Source organism: Haemorhous mexicanus, chromosome 13, assembly GCF_027477595.1.
Source record: "Haemorhous mexicanus isolate bHaeMex1 chromosome 13, bHaeMex1.pri, whole genome shotgun sequence".
Lineage (NCBI taxonomy): Eukaryota > Metazoa > Chordata > Aves > Passeriformes > Fringillidae > Haemorhous > Haemorhous mexicanus.
Window position 1 is genome coordinate 13,970,643 of NC_082353.1, and position 21,426 is coordinate 13,992,068.

Below are 21,426 nucleotides of genomic sequence, written 5' to 3' on the forward strand. Positions count from 1 at the left end.
AGCCTTCCTGGCTGCTGATGGAGCTCAGCTCATTGCTCAGCACTGCTGATCACACGTCCAGAGGTGCCCTGCCAGCACAGAGTACTCTTGCTGTCCTCTCAAATCCCCTTGCAAAGGGGAGGGGGAAGGAAAGAGGAGCTTGATCTGTCTTGGCAGCCTGCAAGGATGTACCTGCCAGCAGCAGCTGCACAGTGAGGACTCTGGGATTGGGAAACATGAAATTAAATCCTTTCTGTGTAATGGTTATTAAACTGAACAGCGCTGAGGAAACCACACTGGGCTGGATTTGTGCTGGGAGAGGGAACTGCGAGTGCTTTGATGTGCTGAGCGGAACTTACGGGCCGATGGGCAGGGTCCTTCCCCGGTGATCCAGGCCCCCAGGGCCCCAGATCTCATTGTCCATGGTCTCCGTGCCCAGGTTTCCACTCTCACCCACAAACAGGCTGTTCTTGATCTCCTGCTTGGAGCCATCATCATGAGGGAAGGTGCCACCGCTGAGAAGAAAGGGCTGGAGGTGAGAGGGCTGATGACAGCCAGCCCTGTGTCCAGACTGCCACCCAGCCCTGCCACCAGCCCTGCCACCCAGCCCTGTGTCTGGGCTGCCACCCAGCCCTGCCACCCAGCCCTGTGCCCAGACTGCCATCCAGCCCTGCCACCCAGCCCTGCCACCAGCCCTGCCACCCAGCCCTGTGCCCAGGCTGCCACCCAGCCCTGCCACCCAGCCCTGCCACCCTTACCTCGCCAAGGTCAGCCCAATGCCATTGTCAGCAAACCTGCCAAGAGAAGAGAGATGCTTCAGAAGAGATTTGGGGTCGCTTTGGTTTGTCATGCCAAACTGTAACAAGAAAACTAGTGGAGAACAGCAGGGATTAATTACTGTACAGTGCTCAGGGGGAACTCGGGTTTTTCCAGACTTGTTCCCATTCCAGTTTTAGAAGATTTCTTTTGGCACATCTTGCAGAATTTGCAGATCACATGAAGCAGCAGACAAACACCTGATTGCTCCAGCTGGGCTTAAGATGGTGATAACTAGCCATAGTTTACTTGCCTGATAAAGCTTTATCCCTTTGTCTAATGATCACACTCTGATAGATTAAAAAATCATGCTTATCTCCCACGCCAAACAGCTTTTGTTATTTAATAGTGCTTTGCCTTACACACTGTCCTTCCCTGTCTTCATGTTTCACAAACTGCTTCCATAAAAGAGCTTTGCAAGGTGATAAAAAAAGAGCAGCTTGGCTTCTCTTTCCTCAACAGGAATACAGAGATCAGAGCTTCCTTATTAAAAATAATAACAAAAAAATTAGAATATTTTTCTATTTTGCTGAAATTTCAGGATAAGATAAATCACAGATGTTGGTCCTTGACTGCTGTTTAGAGAAATGCTACAATGAATTGATAGTTCGAGTCTGTCTTGATGGTGACTTCACACCAGCATCATCTCCCACGCCTGTCACTGATCCTGGCAGTGGTTTGGGAGCAGATCCCCTCACTGTGCTGCTGTCTGTAGGTGGCAGCCCTTCCCACCCTATGGCCTCCTTGCTTCCCTGCAGGCCACATGAACGCTGGCCCTGTTAATGGGGTACATAAATTAGATTCTAGCCATAGAAAAGGAAATGGCTCTGGCTATAAAGACAATTACAGTTTGATGGCTGCTTCCTACAATTCACACACACACCCAGAGGTTTGCTGCTGGAAACTCATAAAGCACTTGGTGTTTTAGCACCCTGGCAAAGGATATTCAGCAATGCAAGTGTCCCAGTGACCTGAGTGGGATCTGTGGGGATAGCACTTGCTGGCCTTGGAGCAGGGTGGATTCTTGTGGGTCATAAGAAACACAGACTGTATTGCTCAAAATGACATTTCTGAGTGTTCTGCTACAGCCCCATTCTCACCAGGTCACTGCTGCCAGCTTATCCCACTGGCTGCTTTAAGAGGTTTGGGTCACTCAAAGGTAAGGCAGCTCTGGCTGGGAATTGGACACCAGATATCAGCGTGGCAGCCATTCCCACCAGGGTTATCACAATATCCCTCCTAAAGGGGCTTTTTCCTTTTTCTCCTCTTCACTAGGATTGATATCAGGAGCCTGGCTCAGAAACAGAAACTGCAGCAGATCATCCGTTTTCAAGTGCAAAACAAATATCAGCTCTGGCCAGGGCAGGAAATGGCCTTCAAAGAGCACAACACACACTTGCCCAGACTCTCTCCCTTGCTGCTGTGATGCATAGTTTTATGTCTGCTTCATCAGTACATGCTTATTCAGCATTACACTGAACCACATAAAACTGATCTGTGACCAGGCTGAGCCAGGAAAGGTGGTGCATTTCACTGTTTTCTTTTCAAAGCACCTCATCTTTAATATTAAAAAAAAATTGGTTTTAATTTTGGTTATTTGCATCTGTGTATCTGTGTGTGTGTGTTGTGACAATTTATTGCTGGTCAGCATCACACAGAGAAACAACCTGAGGGATCCTCAGCTCAGACAAAGCAGGCTTTGTTTGTGTGAAATAATGCCTGTGGTGGCTTAACATTTCATCTTCATTTCAGTCTTGGCCATATGAAAGGTGCAAAGCGATAGAAATAGTCTGAACCACAGCTATGCTTGCCATAAACACCAGGCTGAACTCTGAGAGTTGAAATAAGGCAAAACTCACTGGCAGTTGTCCAGCCACACATCTCCACCTCGCAGCCAGGCCCCGTGATCCTGATTCTTGTAGGCAATAAAGCCCTCAATTATTGCAGGTTCCCTGGGCTTCAGAGGATCAGCATCCTTGTGTGGGCTGTACCTGCAAGCAGAGGGAGAGAGGAAAGGTTGGCGAGGGAAGGTGGCCTTGCTGCCTGCATGGCCCTGCTGAGCATCTGCTTTATGGTAACTCAGGAACAGCTCTGGGACCACTCTCCATCCACATAGCGTGTCTGCTCAAGCTGTGATGGCCAGGCCCAGCTGCCAAGGGAAGGAAGGTCCAGCAAGGCAGTTGTAAAGACCTGCTCCAAGTTTCCTTTCACCTTTCCGGTATTGTATTGCTGATATATTGCTGAAAGCATGGAAAGTTTATTATTGCTCCCAAAAGTTCCAGATATTTTTTTTTAATCTCTTACTGCTATCCTTTAACATGTTCCTGTTATTTAGATAAATATCCTTTTGTTTTCCCTTTTGAGCATTCTTATCTCCTAACTATGGCCATGAGTACCACTGCCAAATTTTTCTTGCTGTGGAAAGGAATTTGAAAATCTTGGAGAGGGGCTGAGAGTATGTCCTTCACTACTCCCACTACACAGGACACACGTACAAGATTTAGTAACCCTGAGGTTCTCAGTATGATGAAATATTGGCCTGATTTGGTGAAAAAAAGCAGACAGAAGCAGAAACTGCAGCAATGTATGCCCTCAGCTGCTCCCTGACAGCCACTGCTTGGGCCACAGGATCTGAGCAAGGTGATGCTGAGCTTGGCTGTCATTTACCCTGTCCTGAGGCACTATGATCCTTCCTGCTGTTGGAGGAGCATCCTCCATCACACTGCACAGCTTAGAAAACCTGACAGATGAGTACCCAACTCTGTGCCAGCAACGGATGGTCCAGAGATTAAAATTCATTCCTCACCATGGATAGCGAGGCCAAGCTGTCAAATTGCTAACAGATATTCAATAGCACTTTGCTTTGCTTAATAAGCCATCATATCAATCTAAAACTGAGCATCAGGCTGATAGGGTTCCAATAAATGAATATTGCTTTGGCAGCTCCATCACTGTGAATTTACTTTCAGAGACAGATTTAGTATCAGCTCTTGTGAATTCCCCAGGCATTGTTAAGTACAGATATTTTGAGTTGGATTCCAATTTCATTCACATTCATGATAACTGGAAGAACATTACTGGGTCCAGAATTTGACTGGGACATTTAATGCTGTTACTGAATGCAGAATAATCTCTCCAACTCTGACACTGTCCAGCCTAGCTCACAGTTTGCTCCTGCCAGCCCAACTTTAGTCATTTATTCAGTCCAGTCTTGACACGTGAAAGGTGGAAAAGGAATAAATAATCTGAGCTGCAGTTTGTGCTGCTGGGTAATCCCCGAGCACAACCATGAGTGCATTATGAATTGTTTGGCTTCCAAGGGCCATTCCTGCCCTTGTATGGCAAGGGAGAAATTGCCTTTTCTAACCACTAACTGTGCCTGTGGCAGCAGGCAGTTCCCCAAGGCATGTGTTCAGCTGCATGGAAAAGCAGCATCAGGCTCCCAAGTCAGGCTGCTCTTAAGGTTTTTTTTAGCAGCTACTTTTACCATTGAATTAATCGCTTCAGTTAACTGAGCACTTAAATAATGTAAAAAACATTCACTTTTGAACATCTTTTAGCATCAGCTGCTAGCCAGGGTGCCGGGGTGATGTGGATAACTGATATCTGAGCTCCTGGCTGGGCTCTCCTGGGAAGGAAGATGGATCCCACCCCTGTAATGCTTGCCCAGTGCATGACTACAGTAGTCTGGGTAACCCACACCCCAGAGATGAGAAGGAGATAGAGTTGTCATTCTCCCCTGCTGAGCAGAGGCTTTCAGCAGGTTTCTCTTCCTTACATGGTTTCTTCTGTCAAGAAATGCAGCTGCAGGGGAATGCAGCTTAGGGTGCAACTGGAGGCAATTGGTCAGTTAGGAAAGAAACTATGAAATTTGAGAGTATTTAAGTCCTTTTACATGTCTGGGGGTTGGTAACTAAGAACCAGACTCAGCCTCTAATAAGATATAAGGGTGCAAGTGCAGCCCTTTCATCAGCCTCCTCTGGGGCCAGCTCTGAGGAGAGAGTGGGTTCTAAGAAGCCACCAGACCACAGTAGGTCTGCTGATATGATAGAGTCTACAGAGAAATTTCCATTATTTCTAAATTACTCCATTAGACCACAGAGAGGCTGTGCACAGCAGCAGAAATGAAGGAACATTCTGTGTATTTAATTGTGATTGTTACTGCACTGTCAGATTTGGAACTATACTGAAATCTGAAATCAAAGCATGAGCTCTGTGACATAAGCACTCCCTGTTCAAGCAGGTTCTAAAAGAATGAACAAAATTAATAGCATTCCCAAGAAATACTGAAATTTCTCATTCCTAAGAAACTCTTGCAGCAACTTCTGCCCAGAGGGACTGTTGACCAGGCAGTGAATTTTCTTCCTTATCTAAAAAATTCAAAAATCAATGGAACATCCTACAGCAGATGTAATATCCAAGCCAGCTCAGCTCAGAGCTAAAGAACGAGGATGAAACCAGAAGGGTGTTGAGGGTCCCTTATAAAGGAGAATGGAGAGATGAAGTAAGAAATGGCAAAGTGTATCCAAGTGAAGACCTTTCCCCAAAAAGAGCCACCCTAAAGGCACTGCAATGATTCTTGTGAGCTTCCCTGGGGCAATTTCATAGCTTTCAGTCAGTGTTTTAGAGAAGTCTTTTCCAAATCAAACTATGCAAAACACTTTACCTCCCAGAAATCAGTGTCAGGATAGGTCTTTTGTCCTTGGCAGAGGCTGGGGTGGTTTTAACGCCATTATCGATGATCATTCCAGCCTAAAGGAAAACAGAAATGCAATTACCACAGGATATAAATTTTACAGCTCTTTCCATCTCCAGACTCTACCTCCAATTTTTCTAAGCCAAAGTCACCCACATGATGCTAAGAACAACTCCTGTTAATAGCATGTGAAACAGAGGGCTGCCAGGACTATCCAGACTTGCATACACCCCCCAAAATTGCTGCAAATTTCCAAAGCTGCACTTTTCTCATAGTTGCATGTATTCCCACACACCTAAACCTTCTCCTTCAGTCTAAAGCCCCCAGTAACACAGCATGGCATGCTAAGGAGCAAATCAGCAGAGACGGCAATTAGACACAGCGGCCGTGCTTATCCCTCCAGAAGCTGTTCAGGTAACTGCCAGCACTGGCAGCTGAGGTGTATGATTAGCCAGGCTGCCAGCAGATGCTCCTGGAGGCAGTATTTCAGGAGCACAGAGGCAGGGAAGCAGCCCGAGCAGAGGGGAGAGCCGCTCTGGATGCCCAGGCGCCAAGCGGAGCAGGTGCCGCTGGCTCCGAGCGCTCCCACGAGCTGCTTTATCTGAGCCACCAACAAGCCTGCAGAGCTCCAAGGGAAACAGAAGGCACAGGCACTAATAGCTTGCAGGCCTGGGGAGCTGGAGTGAGGGATGGGGTTTGCTCTGAGGGCAGCATTCCCGTTCCTGTTGCTGCAGACTCACCCGGTAGTTGGAGTGCGCGCGGTTGTTGGAGAACTTCCCCATGGGCACGTGCTCCGAGTAGCCGGGGGAATACATGCCTGCCGAGGGGCCTGTGGGCACGTGGTGCAGGACAAACCAAAAGCCTGTTTCCTGAGAGACAGAAGGGACATCTGAGACTTTGCTGGTCTGCACCATCCCCCAGAGAGCCACAAGACATAGCCAGGAAATTTCAGGACAAATCACAGCCATTGACCCGTGTGACGCTCTAAGAGTTCAGCGCACGTGAAGAGTTTAGCGCACATGAACACGCTCTTACATTGTAACCCATGTAAGAGTTTAACGCACATGAACATTGATATTCACCCTTCTGATCTTCAGGATGCCTCAGGTTAAGTTTTGGCATCAATAGTGGAGCATAAGTGAGACTTTCCAAACTTAAATAATTTTTGTTTAGTTGCCTAAAAATTTAACAAGGAATCCTAATACAGGTACCCAAAATTTGAAAGCTTTGGAAAGACCACATCTCTCTGTTTTCTTGTTTTTATGTCTTCTCAGGACAATAAGGGCTCCTGATGTGACCAAAAATGCCTGTGGAATTAGCATTAGGGCTGACTAAAATTTCAGAGCACCATTACTGTACTACAATCAACAATATTCTTGCCAAAGGCTTCTCTGTGACTCCACAGTCACATTTATTTAATTTACTCAGGCTGCACTCTGTGGAATTTTGTTTAATCCAGCTCTAGAAACAGCAAGTGACAAGAAGTTTGGAGCAAAAGTAAAACCATCCTTTTTATTGGTGGCACCAGGCACATTATTGTGTGTCTCAATCAAGCAGCTTTAAAAATGTCTGTGCCACAAAAGCAGGTTTTATTCCAGTGAGAGCCTCCCTCAGCCTTGCAGGGCTGTCCCTGGCCTGAGCTGTTACCAAATAAGAAACTTGTGCACTCACTTCAGATCCAGCAGCTGCACAGTTTATAAGGTTGTTGTGTGGGTTGGCTATCCAGAAGGTGGATACAGCACTGCAGGTCAGAAAAACAAAGAATAAAATGAAAATGGCACTTTGAGCACACACCAGAGTCACCCACAAACTCCCCCAGTGCAGGCAGGGCTGATACCTCCCCAGATAAGGGGCCCTGCCCAGGGGTAAGAGGAATGTGTTTTTTCTTTCTCTTCTCATACCTCATGTCCTCTGTGGTTTGACAGAGAACATGGCCTTATCTTTTAAAACACCACATATTAAATGAGGAATTTCAACTGCAATTCCAAGCCTGCTATGAAGCTGTCAGTTGTCAATCATGGTTTATGATAAGGTAAATATGTTGTTGCACAAGTCACAGAAAAGAACTTTGCCCCCACATGAGCCCTTGGGTTCATTAGAAACTCGTTTAATCAAGGAACCCAATGAATTGCCCACTAAGGGCTTTCCAAGTGTACCCCCCTATCTGCCTGTTCCTAGAGCTGCTGTGATTGATTAACTTTATTTGTTCCCACCCCCCTGCACATTTATTTTGGGACAAAAGCATTCCATTTGTCCAATGCACATAAAAGACTCTCAACTGAAAGATTCCCATCACGGAGGACAGGTCAATCCATCATCACTGTCCATCCTGTGACCTACAGAATTTGTTAACCAACAGGCACAGGAAACACCCAGCACTTACAGCCAGCAGACTGGCCCCTAAACTTGCTGGGTGAGATTTGCCCTTCTGCAGGATATGAACCTGTGGAACCTTTATGTCTATTTTAATCTTGCCTGAGAGACTTCACAGGGGCTTTAGGCCAACTGATTGTGCTGCATTTCCGTTTGTCAGACTACCAGGAAAACAGCAAAATTTTTCTATTTTGGGTGTGGGACTGGCCTAGAAATAAACAAATTTGGATTATTTATAGACCACCTCCTGCTATGTAGGCAAGGGCAAGGACAGTGTATTTCCACAGTGACCTGTCTTTCAGCCTAATCCAGTTCTTCAGAGCCACATGGATTGGGCAGGTTACGGTGTCATTTGGCACAATCCTGTTGTTTGAATTCCTAGCAGCAGCTGCCTGCCTGCCTCTTCCAAGCTGATGGAGCCACAGCTGGTGCTCATCCCCTGACTCTGCACTGGGATTAGTGTTGGTGTACTCATACACTTCCAGGCTGGATGAGCCCAGTGCAAAACAAGCTGAGCTGTTTTTCTGACCAGATCTTGAATTCTTTTATAAAGGAAGACAGGGCAGATCAAAGTACCATAACACCTTTCCATTAGAAGGCACTCGTTCATGTAACAGTCTTCAAAATTACACAAAAAATATGCCCCTATGACTATTAAACAAATTATCAGTAGCAAATGAGCATATTGGCTAATTAACCCTTATTTCAAGAATAAGGACATTAGGTGTATTTTATAAACAAACTCAGATGTGAAAAAGAGCATTGCATGAATTCCTCTCTCTCCCTTGTCAAACTAAAAAGTTAAAAATACCTTTCTTTGAACAAAACCTCAGCTTGTTCTGAGGACAAAATGGATGATACTAAAATCTTTTCAAAATCAGCTGCCATTTGAGATGAGCATGAATGTCAGAACATGGCCCATTCTGAACTCAGCAAGTTTTTTGCTGAGCCATCAGGTTCAAGACCTCACAAAGCACAAGGAAGGGCTCCAAACTTTGAAAGAAATATTTACAATGTTTTAGGTGGGAACCATCTCGATGGACTTTATACACAAAAAGTTAAAAGTACACCCTAGGTCTGTAGGCATCTGAATAGCACAAGGATAAAGATCCCAAGGAAACTGCTCCCCCAAATTTGGGGCAAACAGCCCAGACCCTTACAGATATCTCCATAATCCCATACACAGAATGCTGTCTGTTATGGCTAAGTCCTGCAAGGAGAAGGAGAAGGAGAAGGAGAAGGAGAAGGAGAAGGAGAAGGAGAAGGAGAAGGAGAAGGAGAAGGAGAAGGAGAAGGAGAAGGAGAAGGAGAAGGAGAAGGAGGAGGAGAAGGAGGAGGAGGAGGAGAAGGAGAAGGAGGAGGAGGAGGAGGAGGAGGAGGAGGAGGAGGAGGAGGAGGAGGAGGAGGAGGAGGAGGAGGAGGAGGAGGAGGAGGAGGAGGAGGAGGAGGAGGAGGAGGAGGAGGAGGAGGAGGAGGAGGAGGAGGAGGAGGAGGAGGAGGAGGAGGAGGAGGAGGAGGAGGAGGAGGAGGAGGAGGAGGAGGAGGAGGAGGAGGAGGAGGAGGAGGAGGAGGAGGAGGAGGAGGAGGAGGAGGAGGAGGAGGAGGAGGAGGAGGAGGAGGAGGAGAAGGAGAAGGAGAAGGAGAAGGAGAAGGAGAAGGAGAAGGAGAAGGAGAAGGAGAAGGAGAAGGAGAAGGAGAAGGAGAAGGAGAAGGAGAAGGAGAAGGAGAAGGAGAAGGAGAAGGAGAAGGAGAAGGAGAAGGAGAAGGAGAAGGAGAAGGAGAAGGAGAAGGAGAAGGAGAAGGAGAAGGAGAAGGAGAAGGAGAAGGAGAAGGAGAAGGAGAAGGAGAAGGAGAAGGAGAAGGAGAAGGAGAAGGAGAAGGAGAAGGAGAAGGAGAAGGAGAAGGAGAAGGAGAAGGAGAAGGAGAAGGAGAAGGAGAAGGAGAAGGAGAAGGAGAAGGAGAAGGAGAAGGAGAAGGAGAAGGAGAAGGAGAAGGAGAAGGAGAAGGAGAAGGAGAAGGAGAAGGAGAAGGAGAAGGAGAAGGAGAAGGAGAAGGAGAAGGAGAAGGAGAAGGAGAAGGAGAAGGAGAAGGAGAAGGAGAAGGAGAAGGAGAAGGAGAAGGAGAAGGAGAAGGAGAAGGAGAAGGAGAAGGAGAAGGAGAAGGAGAAGGAGAAGGAGAAGGAGAAGGAGAAGGAGAAGGAGAAGGAGAAGGAGAAGGAGAAGGAGAAGAAGGAGAAGGGCTCCCACTCACCTGCAGTCCTGCCTGGGCTTGGGGATGTAGCCTGGGTAAGCTCCCTCTGTGATCAGCTTGCACATCCTGCTGTCGCGGTCGGAGGGGAGCAGAGTGCTGGGCTTCACCAGCAGCCCCAGGCAGTGCTCAAACGTGTTGCGCTCCTCTGGTCCATCCTCCGTAAAAAAACAATGGCCCAGAGCATCATATCCCACCACATCCTTCACCTGCATGTACAAAACAAAGGTCAGTGTTGAGGTTTTATGCTTCAGGCACTGCACAGTTAGAACAAACTTAGTGTGATGGCACATAGGAGCCTCAGTTCCCTTTTGAACTCAGCATCTATAACCAAAACCAAAAGCAAGATTCCTCTCAGCCCTTAAGAGCTTATAGTCAAAGCAATAACTCTAACACTTAATTAGAATTTGTCATCACCTAGGAAATGCTCATTCCATTCCTTTGTTTGCCTGAGAAATCAGAGACTGTCCTAGCATGAGGCTGGAAAAAACACAGGGTGGGGGATGAGGAGAGGAATTAAGACATTCAAATCACATCTGGGCTCATTCATCTTCATGTGGAGTTACATGGGCAGCTACATAAAATGCAGCTCAAAAATGCAACTGAGATGAAAAAAATATTTTTCCAGGCTATCAAAGAGGCAGAAATTTGTTTTCCAGACAGGCTGGCTTGTTTTAGGTTTAACCTGATCTTTTTCTTCAAGCTGTTGACAGAAGCTTTGCTTGACCCTGAGACAAATCAGCTGGTGTTAATCAGCGTTGCTCTGGTTTTGGTTTGGATGCTGGTAACATCAGGACACTGTTGGTTGGACAGAACAACAGCCCTCATCACACCACTAGAAGATCTGAGAGCAGGAATGTGAGTTTGAATCCTAAGGAAGATGGGAAGCAACAGCCCTTGGACATGCAGCAGGTGTGTCCAGCAAATCAGCTGTCAGTGGATATTTCTGGCACATAGAAAATTAATGTCAGGTTTCCATTGACCAGGGCAAGGTCTGGATCTCCTGGGCTCTTTCCTTGCTGTTCCCATCAGACACCACTCATCAATCACCTTGGACTCAGGAAACCTCCCCAGCAAAGGTTAACCTGCCACAGAAATGTTCCTCTAAATGCTTCTGATGAAACAGTGATTGTCAGGGGACAAAGGACAGTATTAACCCTGACAGAAGGCCTGTTCCTCATGGTGTCACTGAGAGACCAAGTGCATGGGCATTCAAGTGCTTGAATTGCTTTTGTAAACAGGCTTGAGACTTCCTTGTCACCTTCACACCTCATTCCTGAGGCAAGGAGCACCAATTTCAAATAATATCCCAGTATTAGTGTTGAAATGATTACAAATATGTTTTCACATGAGAACAAACACTTTGCTTGCCAAATCTATTACTGGCTTACACCAACACAGACTTCTATTATGTAGCATCCATGCTCCAGTGTAAATACTCAAATCTCTGAGCACAAGTCATCACAGTAAATTCAACACTGCTAAAATGGCCTGCAAAATGGCACATTCCATTAAGCTACCTCAGTGAAATTCACTGCTAACTTCCCATGTCTAATAAAATGATCGATTTTTGCCAAGTTTAGCCTTCTTTCTTCAGGTGTAAAACATATGTACTAAATGGTACCCCCTCAGAAGAATGAGCTATCCCAGCCCTGTTATGATAAAGGTTTACAGGAAAGAACATTTCAAGAGAGTGAGCGACATTCAGAAGAAGGTTTCCAACATGTAGAGGAAGTCTTTTAACCACAGAGATGTCAGAATTCCACAGAAACTGCCACCAAATCCTATTAGCTTTCTCTCACAGGACAGCAATACCAAAAAGACACATAAACAATGGTGCTGAGATGTTTAGATGATGGAAGCAGTTTCCCTAGAGAAATGTTTGCCACTTCAGCCATTTGTCTTTCCAGCTGGCACAACAGTGCACCAGGACAGGGACATGGAAACCTGCAGTGACCAGACTCAGCTGGGGCAAAGCAGGGGAGTGCTATCCCAGGGAATCACTTCTCCCAGAGCAGTGAGAGAGAACAGGAGCAGGGTGAGACAGGGCTGTGCACTGGCAGAGAGCTCAGAGCCAGCAAATGCCTGCTGTTCTCCTAATTCACCCCTGAAAGCCCACAGAATAAGAGGGAGTTTGAGCCAGGAATCTGGTCCCTTAGGATTTGTCACCTTCTCTTTGATTAATTATTTCTCCACAAGCCATCTCTCAGTCACCTCTGACTTGCTCCTGTGCCTGTTTTCATGCACAAGCCCACTGCTGAAATGCTTGGATAGTAAACAAGATGCTTGCTCCAAAATCACTCTTTTAATGTATTTAATTTTGTCTTTGATTAAAACCTTGCTAATAGTCCATAATCTTACATTAACCATGAGCAATTGAGAGCCAGATAATGCCCTTCCTGGCAAAACAACTGCTACGAAGCACAGCTGCATTAGTAAAAGCAGACACCACTGAAGCTGATAGATAGCACAACTTCTCATTCCATGAAGCACAGGTCTCCCCTGGATCCTGCCAGACTTTACTGACCCCCATTTAATTTCCTTCCCCAGTGGCTGTTTCTACTTTAGCTTGCACACAGGGATTCAATGGAGAGTGGGAATCAGAGCAAAGTTCCATCCCCGGGGTTGCAGTGGTGGCTTTTTGGCCAATATATTGCAGAAAACATTGGGTAACTATTGCATTTTAAAACAATAATTATGGTGAGAAACTAATTTCTACACATTTGTTTCCATAAGGACCCTCTGTGCCTCTCAGCTAATATGAATTTACAGGCAAGGGCAGAATAACCCATCAACGAGGGGAGCTAATGTTGAGACAGCTACTTCTAACAGACTGTGCAGACCACAGAAAAATACCTGTCATCAGAAATAACTGGATACTCTCTTCTCCTAGACTTTTCAGAATCTGTGAGTATCTCTGAAGTGACATGAGAAAAGTGACAGCAAAGCAAGCAGGAGAGCCTGTATGTAAATTACCTGCCTGCTTTAATGACAGTAAAAAACAACTGATGCCCCTCTCTCAATTTATTAAAACATTTGCACTGGTACTCTACAACACTCGTGTAAGAAGCAGCTCTGAAATCAACAGCTCAATGTTAAGGACATCATTCAGTCTGTGCTGTGCTGAGGTTTAATAATCCAGCTGGAATTTTTATGGATATTTCCAAAGTGTGCATATCATTAAGGCAGATTTTCCCTCAGCAAAGTACACTTTGGATCTACCTGATCTCAGAGGGAATGGATGTTACCTGGGGAAAGACAGAGCTCATCTCTGTTTGCATGAGTGGTGTCCCTGCATGTAGAAACAGCTCTTGCTGCCCAAGTAAGAAGACAAGAGGCAACCTGGAAATGTATACAATAGCTACTGTAGTCATCAGAAACCCACACCCATGTGGGTGTCTTTGAATTTATCTGGGGGAGAAGGAAGAGGAAAGGAAGGAAATTAAAATCAGAAAGCAGATGAGATTGTGGTGGGATCACCTGATGAATCAAGGCACAGAGCTGCTGACTGCAGATGTGCATCAGGGCCATGAAACATCACCTAAGTGATGCAACATTTGGAGCACATTTTCTGTGGTGCAACTGAACAAACTTGATCAGATTGCTTTAGTTCACTGGAGCTTTCTTTTCAGCCATCAGCAATAATGATGAGGTTAAAAAAAAAAAAAACAAAACAAGTATAGGCAGAGCTTCATATTCACAAATTTTGATAAACTAAAATCAAGAAGGATTATATTGACTAAATAATGTCCTAAATTACAAGATTTCTTTTGAGTGCCTTGTCACGGAGGCAAAGTATGATCATTGAGGGAATTGTGGTGTTCAATTACAGCAAGAGAATCAGGTCACTTTCATCAGCTATATCAGCCTAAATTTCACTTTGCCACCTCAGCTGGAAAAGCTTGAGCACATGGATTCCTATGCCATGGATCCCCCATGGCACAGTTGTTGCTCAGAGAAAGCACAAGAGACACAACTATTTCCAAATTCTCTGCATGAACCCATCCATCTGACTGATAAGAAAAATGCCAGGCTCTGAATATTTGGTTTGGCAACAGGGAATGAAGATCTCACAATAAATCCAGAAGCAGCTGCAGCTCTTCAGCAGCTGTGCAGCCTCTGTGCAGCCAGAGGATGGGTTGGTGGTGCCACTGGTGACAGCCCATCACAGTGTGACAAATGAAACCTGCAATGCTGCCCTGCCACTCTGCACATTCATTGTGTACTAAACCCCTCTACTGGCAGCTTCAGATTGGGCAAATGCCACATGACCCTGAATGACTTATATAATTTATACAGTAAAGTGTCTCTTCATTTCAGAAGCCATGTTCATTTGGGAGGTTTTCAAGATCACGTTATAATCTTAGAAGGACACAGGTCAAACCCAAAACCTCAGATTCATAAATAGCAGATAAAAGCTGGTCTACTTCTGGAACTGCAATTTAAGTGCCCTTTGTTCAACTTCTGTGCATTTTAATTATCCTGGGACTCTCCCTTCCAACGCTGGCACTTCTAGAGGTATGAACTCCTAATGCACAGTGACCATCCAGGTTACAACTGCCAATTATGTTTCCACTTAAAATTCTGTTTTATATAGCAGCAGGGCTCTTGACAGTAGACATTCTCCTCTTCAGGGCTTGGATGTACTTTTTTCTTTTGGAATACACTGACATTTCACTGAATGGGTGAGAGTCCTTTGCCTAGAGAAATCCTGCACCTTTAAGATTTGCTTCTTGAAGATCATCCAGTCCCCCTGCACTCTTCTGCCCTTCAGGACCTGCCTCTCAAGGTACTCTGTCAACCAGGTTCCCAAACAGGCCAAACTCTGCCCTCTGGAAATCCAGGGTAGCTGTTATGCTGACCCCCCTCCTTACTTCTCCAAGAATAGAAAACTGCTAATATTTTGTGATCACTATGCCCAAGACAGCCTCTTACCATCACATCACCCACCAGTCCTTTTCTGTTCACAAATAACAGGTCCAGCATGCCTACCCCAAAAACAAAGGCACCCCTAGATGTGGGGAGAATCCGAACATGTTCTTGACATCTCTGGTGTGCTGTAACTTGTCTGGTATCCATCAGTCATTCTAGAGATTTATTCTAAAGGATTTCTTGTTATAGAGTGCAACTCTAGCAAATCACAGCTCTTGAGTGCTTAATGCTATGAGTGGCATTGCAAGCCCAAACCTTTATTACAGGAAAGATGAGGCACACTTAAAGCTTCTGATTATCCTCTTTAAATAGCAAACTCTGTGTCTGCAGAAAGATCCAACCACTCATTAGGGATGGGCTGGTCTGCAGGCACTGCAGTACCCAGACAAATGCTCTGCCCACTCTGAGTCACACACAGCCCCCAGTGCCACACTGGCAGGCTGAGATACTCCTTTTACTTCCAGGGTGGGAAGAGTCAAGCATTGGCCTTAAGAATAAAACACATCATTCTGCAATAATTGAGGTGCATTCATGCTATGAGGAAGTGTTTTCCCTGCTGTCTTCATCTCTAAGGCAGACACTGGAACTCTTACCAGTAAACCATTGGAGCCATGGACTGTGACACAGCGGGAGAAGGTGTTGTGGATGGAGGTGTCCTTCACATAGGTTGGAGGGTTGTAGCCTCCTTTCTCATCCACATCTCCAGCCATATGGAAATGAATTGGGTAATGCCCCATTGTCTGCTGGCCCATGTATTTCAGTTCCAGACCTTCAATGTGGGTAGCCTTAAAATCAAGACCAATCTGGAGAACAAAAGAGCAGCAGTCAAGAAACACCAAAATCTGTTGAGGGCAAGGAGAGGGAACACAGGCATAGGAAGGGCTGCATTGAATCTGCTGAGAATTTTCTGTGTGGAGGGGAGTGTGGGGCTGCAGGGTGAGGGAGAGAGGGCCATGGTGGCTAAGGAGTCCAGAACTGCTCTTTGATTTCCCCTCTCCTGCCACAGACACATTTAATTGTAGAAGGAAAGCAATTTATATTTATAATTTTCCATGGGTTTTAGCCAGCTGGGTTCAAATTGGACTTCCTGGGCTAAGTGCCACCGAAATCCAGGGAAAACTGGGATTGGGATGTGGAGACTTTATCTCAGGTCTATTGATCACCAGCCTCAATGTCTGCAGGGGCATGACATGCACTTCAAAGCCAAAGGGCAGGCAGCAGCCAGAGGGTGGATCTGCTGTACTGTGGGGACAGCTTGTTTGCTCAATAGCTGATGAGGAATTTTTCCCTCCCTGCATCTTGGCTTCCTTGCTATGTGAAGGCGTGGCTGGAAGGAGGAAAGGACAAAGCAAAGGGCTCCAGCCTCACCTTGATGTGTCCCCCGAAGGTGTCGAAATCAAAGAAGGAGCAGAGCTTGCTGCTGTACTCGTAGCACTGCTGCTCCATCTCTCCCATCACCAGGACGTTGCGGCTCAGCAGCCCCACCTCCGCCCGCATGTCCACGCCGTCGACCTCCTCGCCCATGTGCAGGTATGTGGCCTTCCCTAAAGGAACCAGATCCACTTTCAGGGTCACTCTGCCAGTGCTGCTGGCTTCCCCTGGGCTTCCTGTGGTGGGGCTGGCGTGCTAATGAAAGGAGCAACTGAGTCAGCACAAACTGTTGGCTGACACCTCAAAGGAGCACAGGTGACACCCAAGGTCTTGGTGAGATGTTTGCAATGGAGGAAGTGGGATTTTTGGTCTTAGGGTGCTGCATTTATCCAGGGAGTTAAACCAACAGTCTGTTAGACAAAACACATTTCCTGCCTTGAAAAGGAACTTTGATATACAAGTGGCTGTGTACGAACATCCAGGGCAAGAAAGCCGTGATGATGCAGCTACTGGAAAGTCTAAATCACCAAGGTTAGCACAGCATTTCCCATAGTGAGACACAGGGAGCTGCTCAGACCCCACCGCACTACTCTTGGGCAAGCATCAGCCAGATCCTGCTAACACCATGGCTGTTGATGCAAGCCAGGAGCAGAGAGGGCAGAAAGCCCTGCAGGAACTGTGGCTTGGGACAATCACAGCCCCTTAGCAACTCCCTGGTATCCCAAATCTCTCCATTTTAGATCTACCCACACATCTCCAACTTGTTCCCAAGGCTTCCTCCTGCCCTAGTGCAGTCAGAGTCAGTGGGATATTCCATCTACCCCAAGCCACACCTCTCCTTGCCAAGCCAAGTTGCTCATAACATCTTCCACACACACCCTCCTCCATGGAGGGGTTAAAAGCACAGAAAACTTTCCTTGGCCTGTCCATAGAGGGGGGAAGTCCAGGTGGTGGGGATGTCTAGAAAGCAAAGTATCTCTTTGTTGTAATTTCATTCAAACTTATTCCTACTACCTCCTTCCTTCCGCAGGTTTTTGCAGAGAAAAGTCAGCTGGGAAAAGGTTCACCTTACCAACTCCATTCTGTATTATTCCAGTAAAAATAAGTAATAAACTCTTTAAGTAAACACTGAACTTTGAGGAATGCTACACTTGCATGTATTTAATTTCCACTGAATCGTTCAAATCCTTAATTAGAAACAAATGGCAAGCCTGAAGCCCGGCTATCACTGCACAGCACTTTATGCTTCAGCAGAAGTGCCAAGTCAAGGGGAGGATTTTTAACACTGAACCAATATTATTTTTAACCAAAACATGATGCTATGAATGTATGAAAAAGATAAGCAAACACCATTCACTCCCTCCTCTCCTGGAGCTGGAAGCAGTTTGATGGCAACACCGGGGTTTGGGAAGGGTGAGCGCTCCACCCTGCTCTCCCACTGCTGCCTTGTGGGACAGGGTTCACACCACAACGTGTGCCTTTTGCCTGTGCACATCTGCCTTCAAAATCATCTGATCCTGTGAAAAACACTCTCTGTTAACTAGGGGAGTGGTGATGGCCAAAGAGCTGCCTGCTCATCTCAGAAATGAGGGGCTGCAAGGGACCCTGGATTTGCACCTCACCACTTTTTCAATCGTCTCCCTAGAAAGTCCTGGACTTCCCAAGCCCTGCAGCCAGTCAGCCTCCTCAGGTGTGTGGCCAAAACCAGACTCAACCCATTCAAAAAACAGCAGCCTTGCTTCCTTTATTCATATACATGAAAAAAGCCACTGCAGCGAGTACCCTCCACATGAGGATACCCCATGCTGGAGCCTTGACTGAGTCTGCAAAGGAGCACAGCTTCTCCTTATGGAACCTTTTTTAAGCTGTTATTTTTCAGTTTTCCCCAGAGCTGACCTCTCCTTGATTTACTGAAATGCAGGAAGGATTTTAGATAATCATAAGAACATACTATTTGAAGCCACATCTCCAGGATTTGTGGCAGTGAAATTAGATAGGCAGTTTTGTTATTCCAGTGCTGAGCTCTAGAATAATAAATGTCATGCTTGCATGTATTTAATTTAATTTAACACCAGTCCAGACATGCAAAACAGGGTAAGCACTGACAGGAATGTTAAATACAGACTAACCAGTTTCTAAATATAACTTCTTGGGTGCATGTTTTTCACTCCATGCTTTTGCTGATTTGACATGTTTGGAGATAAAAGGAGAGATGGAAAGCAATCCCCTTCCAAAGTAAAAGCGGATTTTGAATAATAGCTCCTTTAATAGAGTTCTGAAAAACAAACCACTTCTCAAGGCAGACAGAAATTCAAGCTCCCTGCAGCAACAGGGCTGAAAGGAGCTTTTGGGAGACAGAGGCTGGCATGGGAGCCCTTGTGTGCTGTAAATGACTGCTGGGAACCTGCACTACAACATTGGGCACTTCCCATGGGACCTGGAGCTCTGTGAGGGGCATTTACAGACACATGGCACTGCCAGGGAGCTGCCTGGGGCATGTTTGGTGGTGGGCAGGGAAAAAACCCACAAAAGAGTCTGCTCTGTGGTGAGTTCAGGGAATTCACACCATCTCACTCTGCAGAGCTACAATTCTGAAGTTTGGCTGCTGCTCCCAGCTGGCACATGGAGCCTTCCTAGAGACCAGCCAGGATATCTGAGACCCTGAGCACTGACCAAGGGCAAACCCCAGACAGGGGTTTGCAAATGGGCACTGAAGTGGTTTGATACTAAAAAGGCAACCCTGTGCTTTGAAAGTGGGAGGGATGTGTTGCTGCTTCAGCATCAAAGGCAGTGCTGTGATTTCCCAACCACTAACAAGCCCCGAGGCCACTGATTCACCTCCTCCTCCTCTGGGTGAGGGTTTGCTGCATCCCTCATGGACAGAGACTGCCCTGCCAGCCTCGTGCCATGTTGTAATCTAAACCAAACACAGCCTTGCAGTGACACAGATCACATCTCCCCACAGCAGACTCACAGGAAAAGCTGCCTGGCTGTGCTGCTGCATGTGTCACAGCAGTGCCTCCAGTTAGCACAATGTGAATTTACAGGGAAAACTTCCTTAATACGTGGGCTTACCTGGTGGAAGTCTTGATTCAGCAAAATATGGGCACATTCCTGTGCATATTACTCAAGGCAGTGACTATTGAAGTCAGTTGTTGGTAAGGATAAGGTAATTATTAAAAGGAAATGTACATTAAAATAAACATAGATGATCCACTCAGCAAGGGCATGCTTATGTTAACAAAGCAATTCAAAGCAAATGGTACAAAAGAAAACCTGCCACATGTGAACCCAGCCATAAAACCTGGGTCTTGGGCCTCATCAAGCCTGGGAAGGGTGGGATTTTGAAACTATTTCAACTGCTGCAAATGTGGAAGAGTGCTCAGATCTGGTGAGTTAGATCTCTCGGAAAACCCTCCCAGGTACACTCATGCATTCCTAAATCCCTTGGCTCTAAATGGCTCCAAACTGCTAAATCTCCCTTTGAGAAGTGAAACCAGCACTTGAAAGTCTGGATTTGGTGAAGATAAAGTAAAGCTGAGATTCTCCTGGAGTATTTTTTTTTCCCTAAAGTGCCTTCTCCTTTGGGCTCTCTAGGGATAAGACCCGGTATCTCATGGTCTTTTGATGTTTCCTAACCAAGTTTTTAAGGCAAATGCTAAACACAATTTGTCTGTTCAGCCCACATAACCCAGTGACAGTGAATCCTTCAAGGCATCTTTAATGTCAGTTCAACTCATTGCAGATGCCAGCAGGTCTGACAGATTTATCATTTTTGCCAAGCACTTGTCATCACTGGTGGTAATGCCCCCACTGCTTATATTTAATAACAAACAAATGTTCACACTGGCATCTTTCAAATCTTCATTATTCTGAATTATCTTGCTGGGGTTTGCTGTTGCATCCCTCAGCCACAGGCCTGTAACTCAGCATGGTTTGGGTGAGCTGGCTGGCTCCTTGAGTCACACAGCACAGCCTCATGTCCTAATCAACAAATATTCCCCCAATTCATCACTTTTACATGGAAAATTAGGTTTTCAGCAAATAACATAATAGCAATCAGGCACAAACTCTACCCTTATGAACATCTATGTAAACCTGAATTAGATTCTGTCAGCTCAGCTCCCAGGCAATGCCCCAAGGTAGAAGGAGCTCTGAAAGACTGTTGGAAATGAAAATTTCACAAGATTCCCTGCCCTGCCCTCAAGAACCAGTATTGCCTTTAAAAAAGAGCTTTTGTCAAGTTCCAGCCAAAATGATGCCAACTCCTAAACAGAACACCCTAAATCTCAAAAAAAATCTGAATTTTGATAGTGGAGTAAATTCTCCCATCCTTACAGCACCAGATGAATGCTGACACAGGCTGTGAGTTTGTGAGACAACTACGTATTTATACTTTTAATTCAAAGTTCTCTGCATGAACAAGATCACAGTAAACTCCTTATCTCTCTAATAGTTGCAACCCAATAAGCAGGATTTAAGAGATGTGTGCTTGAATTCATAGGTCCACCAGTATGTGGGATAATTGCAGTAATTATGCCAGGCACGAATAGTTTTTTCATCCTTTATCAAGAGCATATAGGAGCACAAAAGAACACTTCATCATTTCTGTTCCATGGTGAAACTTATCAGCATTAGTAGAAACTTCATACAGAGCAACCAAGATGAAGATAAGACTTGTTTCCCAGAGAAACTAGACAAAATACTTGATCTTTCCTACTATCCAGTTCTATCATAACAACACAACCCTTCCTTCCTTCCTCCCTCCCTCCTCCCTCCCTTTGCCTGCACTGTTGTTCCTCCCCAAACCTTGTGAAGTTGGAAGATCAAACACTTTTAATCTGTTCCCACAGTGAAAATTATCTAGGCACAAAAAATGACAAGCAAAAAAAAAGAGTCAAACAAAGAAAGCAAGTGGAGGGGAAAGCTCCATTTAGGGGAGTGACCATCTGACTGGGAGCAGGACCTGCAGAGCTGGGTCCTCATGCAAACCACACTTACCCAAGGGAGCC

General features: G+C 45.9%; 1 protein-coding gene across 4 annotated transcripts in view; it reads right to left on the bottom strand.

Moving 5' to 3' along the window:
- CEMIP (cell migration inducing hyaluronidase 1) overlaps positions 1-21,426 on the bottom strand; it is a 101,840-nt gene that overhangs the window by 12,446 nt on the left and 67,968 nt on the right. For all 4 annotated transcript variants that reach the window (XM_059858502.1, XM_059858500.1, XM_059858501.1 and 1 more), the window contains exons 12-20: positions 16,412-16,587; positions 15,637-15,846; positions 10,115-10,320; positions 7,163-7,232; positions 6,232-6,360; positions 5,462-5,547; positions 2,655-2,786; positions 738-773; positions 339-494 (exon numbers count right to left, since the gene is read on the bottom strand). In XM_059858502.1, the coding sequence (XP_059714485.1) occupies positions 339-494; positions 738-773; positions 2,655-2,786; positions 5,462-5,547; positions 6,232-6,360; positions 7,163-7,232; positions 10,115-10,320; positions 15,637-15,846; positions 16,412-16,587 (1,201 nt within the window). The remainder of the gene's footprint in view (positions 1-338; positions 495-737; positions 774-2,654; positions 2,787-5,461; positions 5,548-6,231; positions 6,361-7,162; positions 7,233-10,114; positions 10,321-15,636; positions 15,847-16,411; positions 16,588-21,426) is intronic.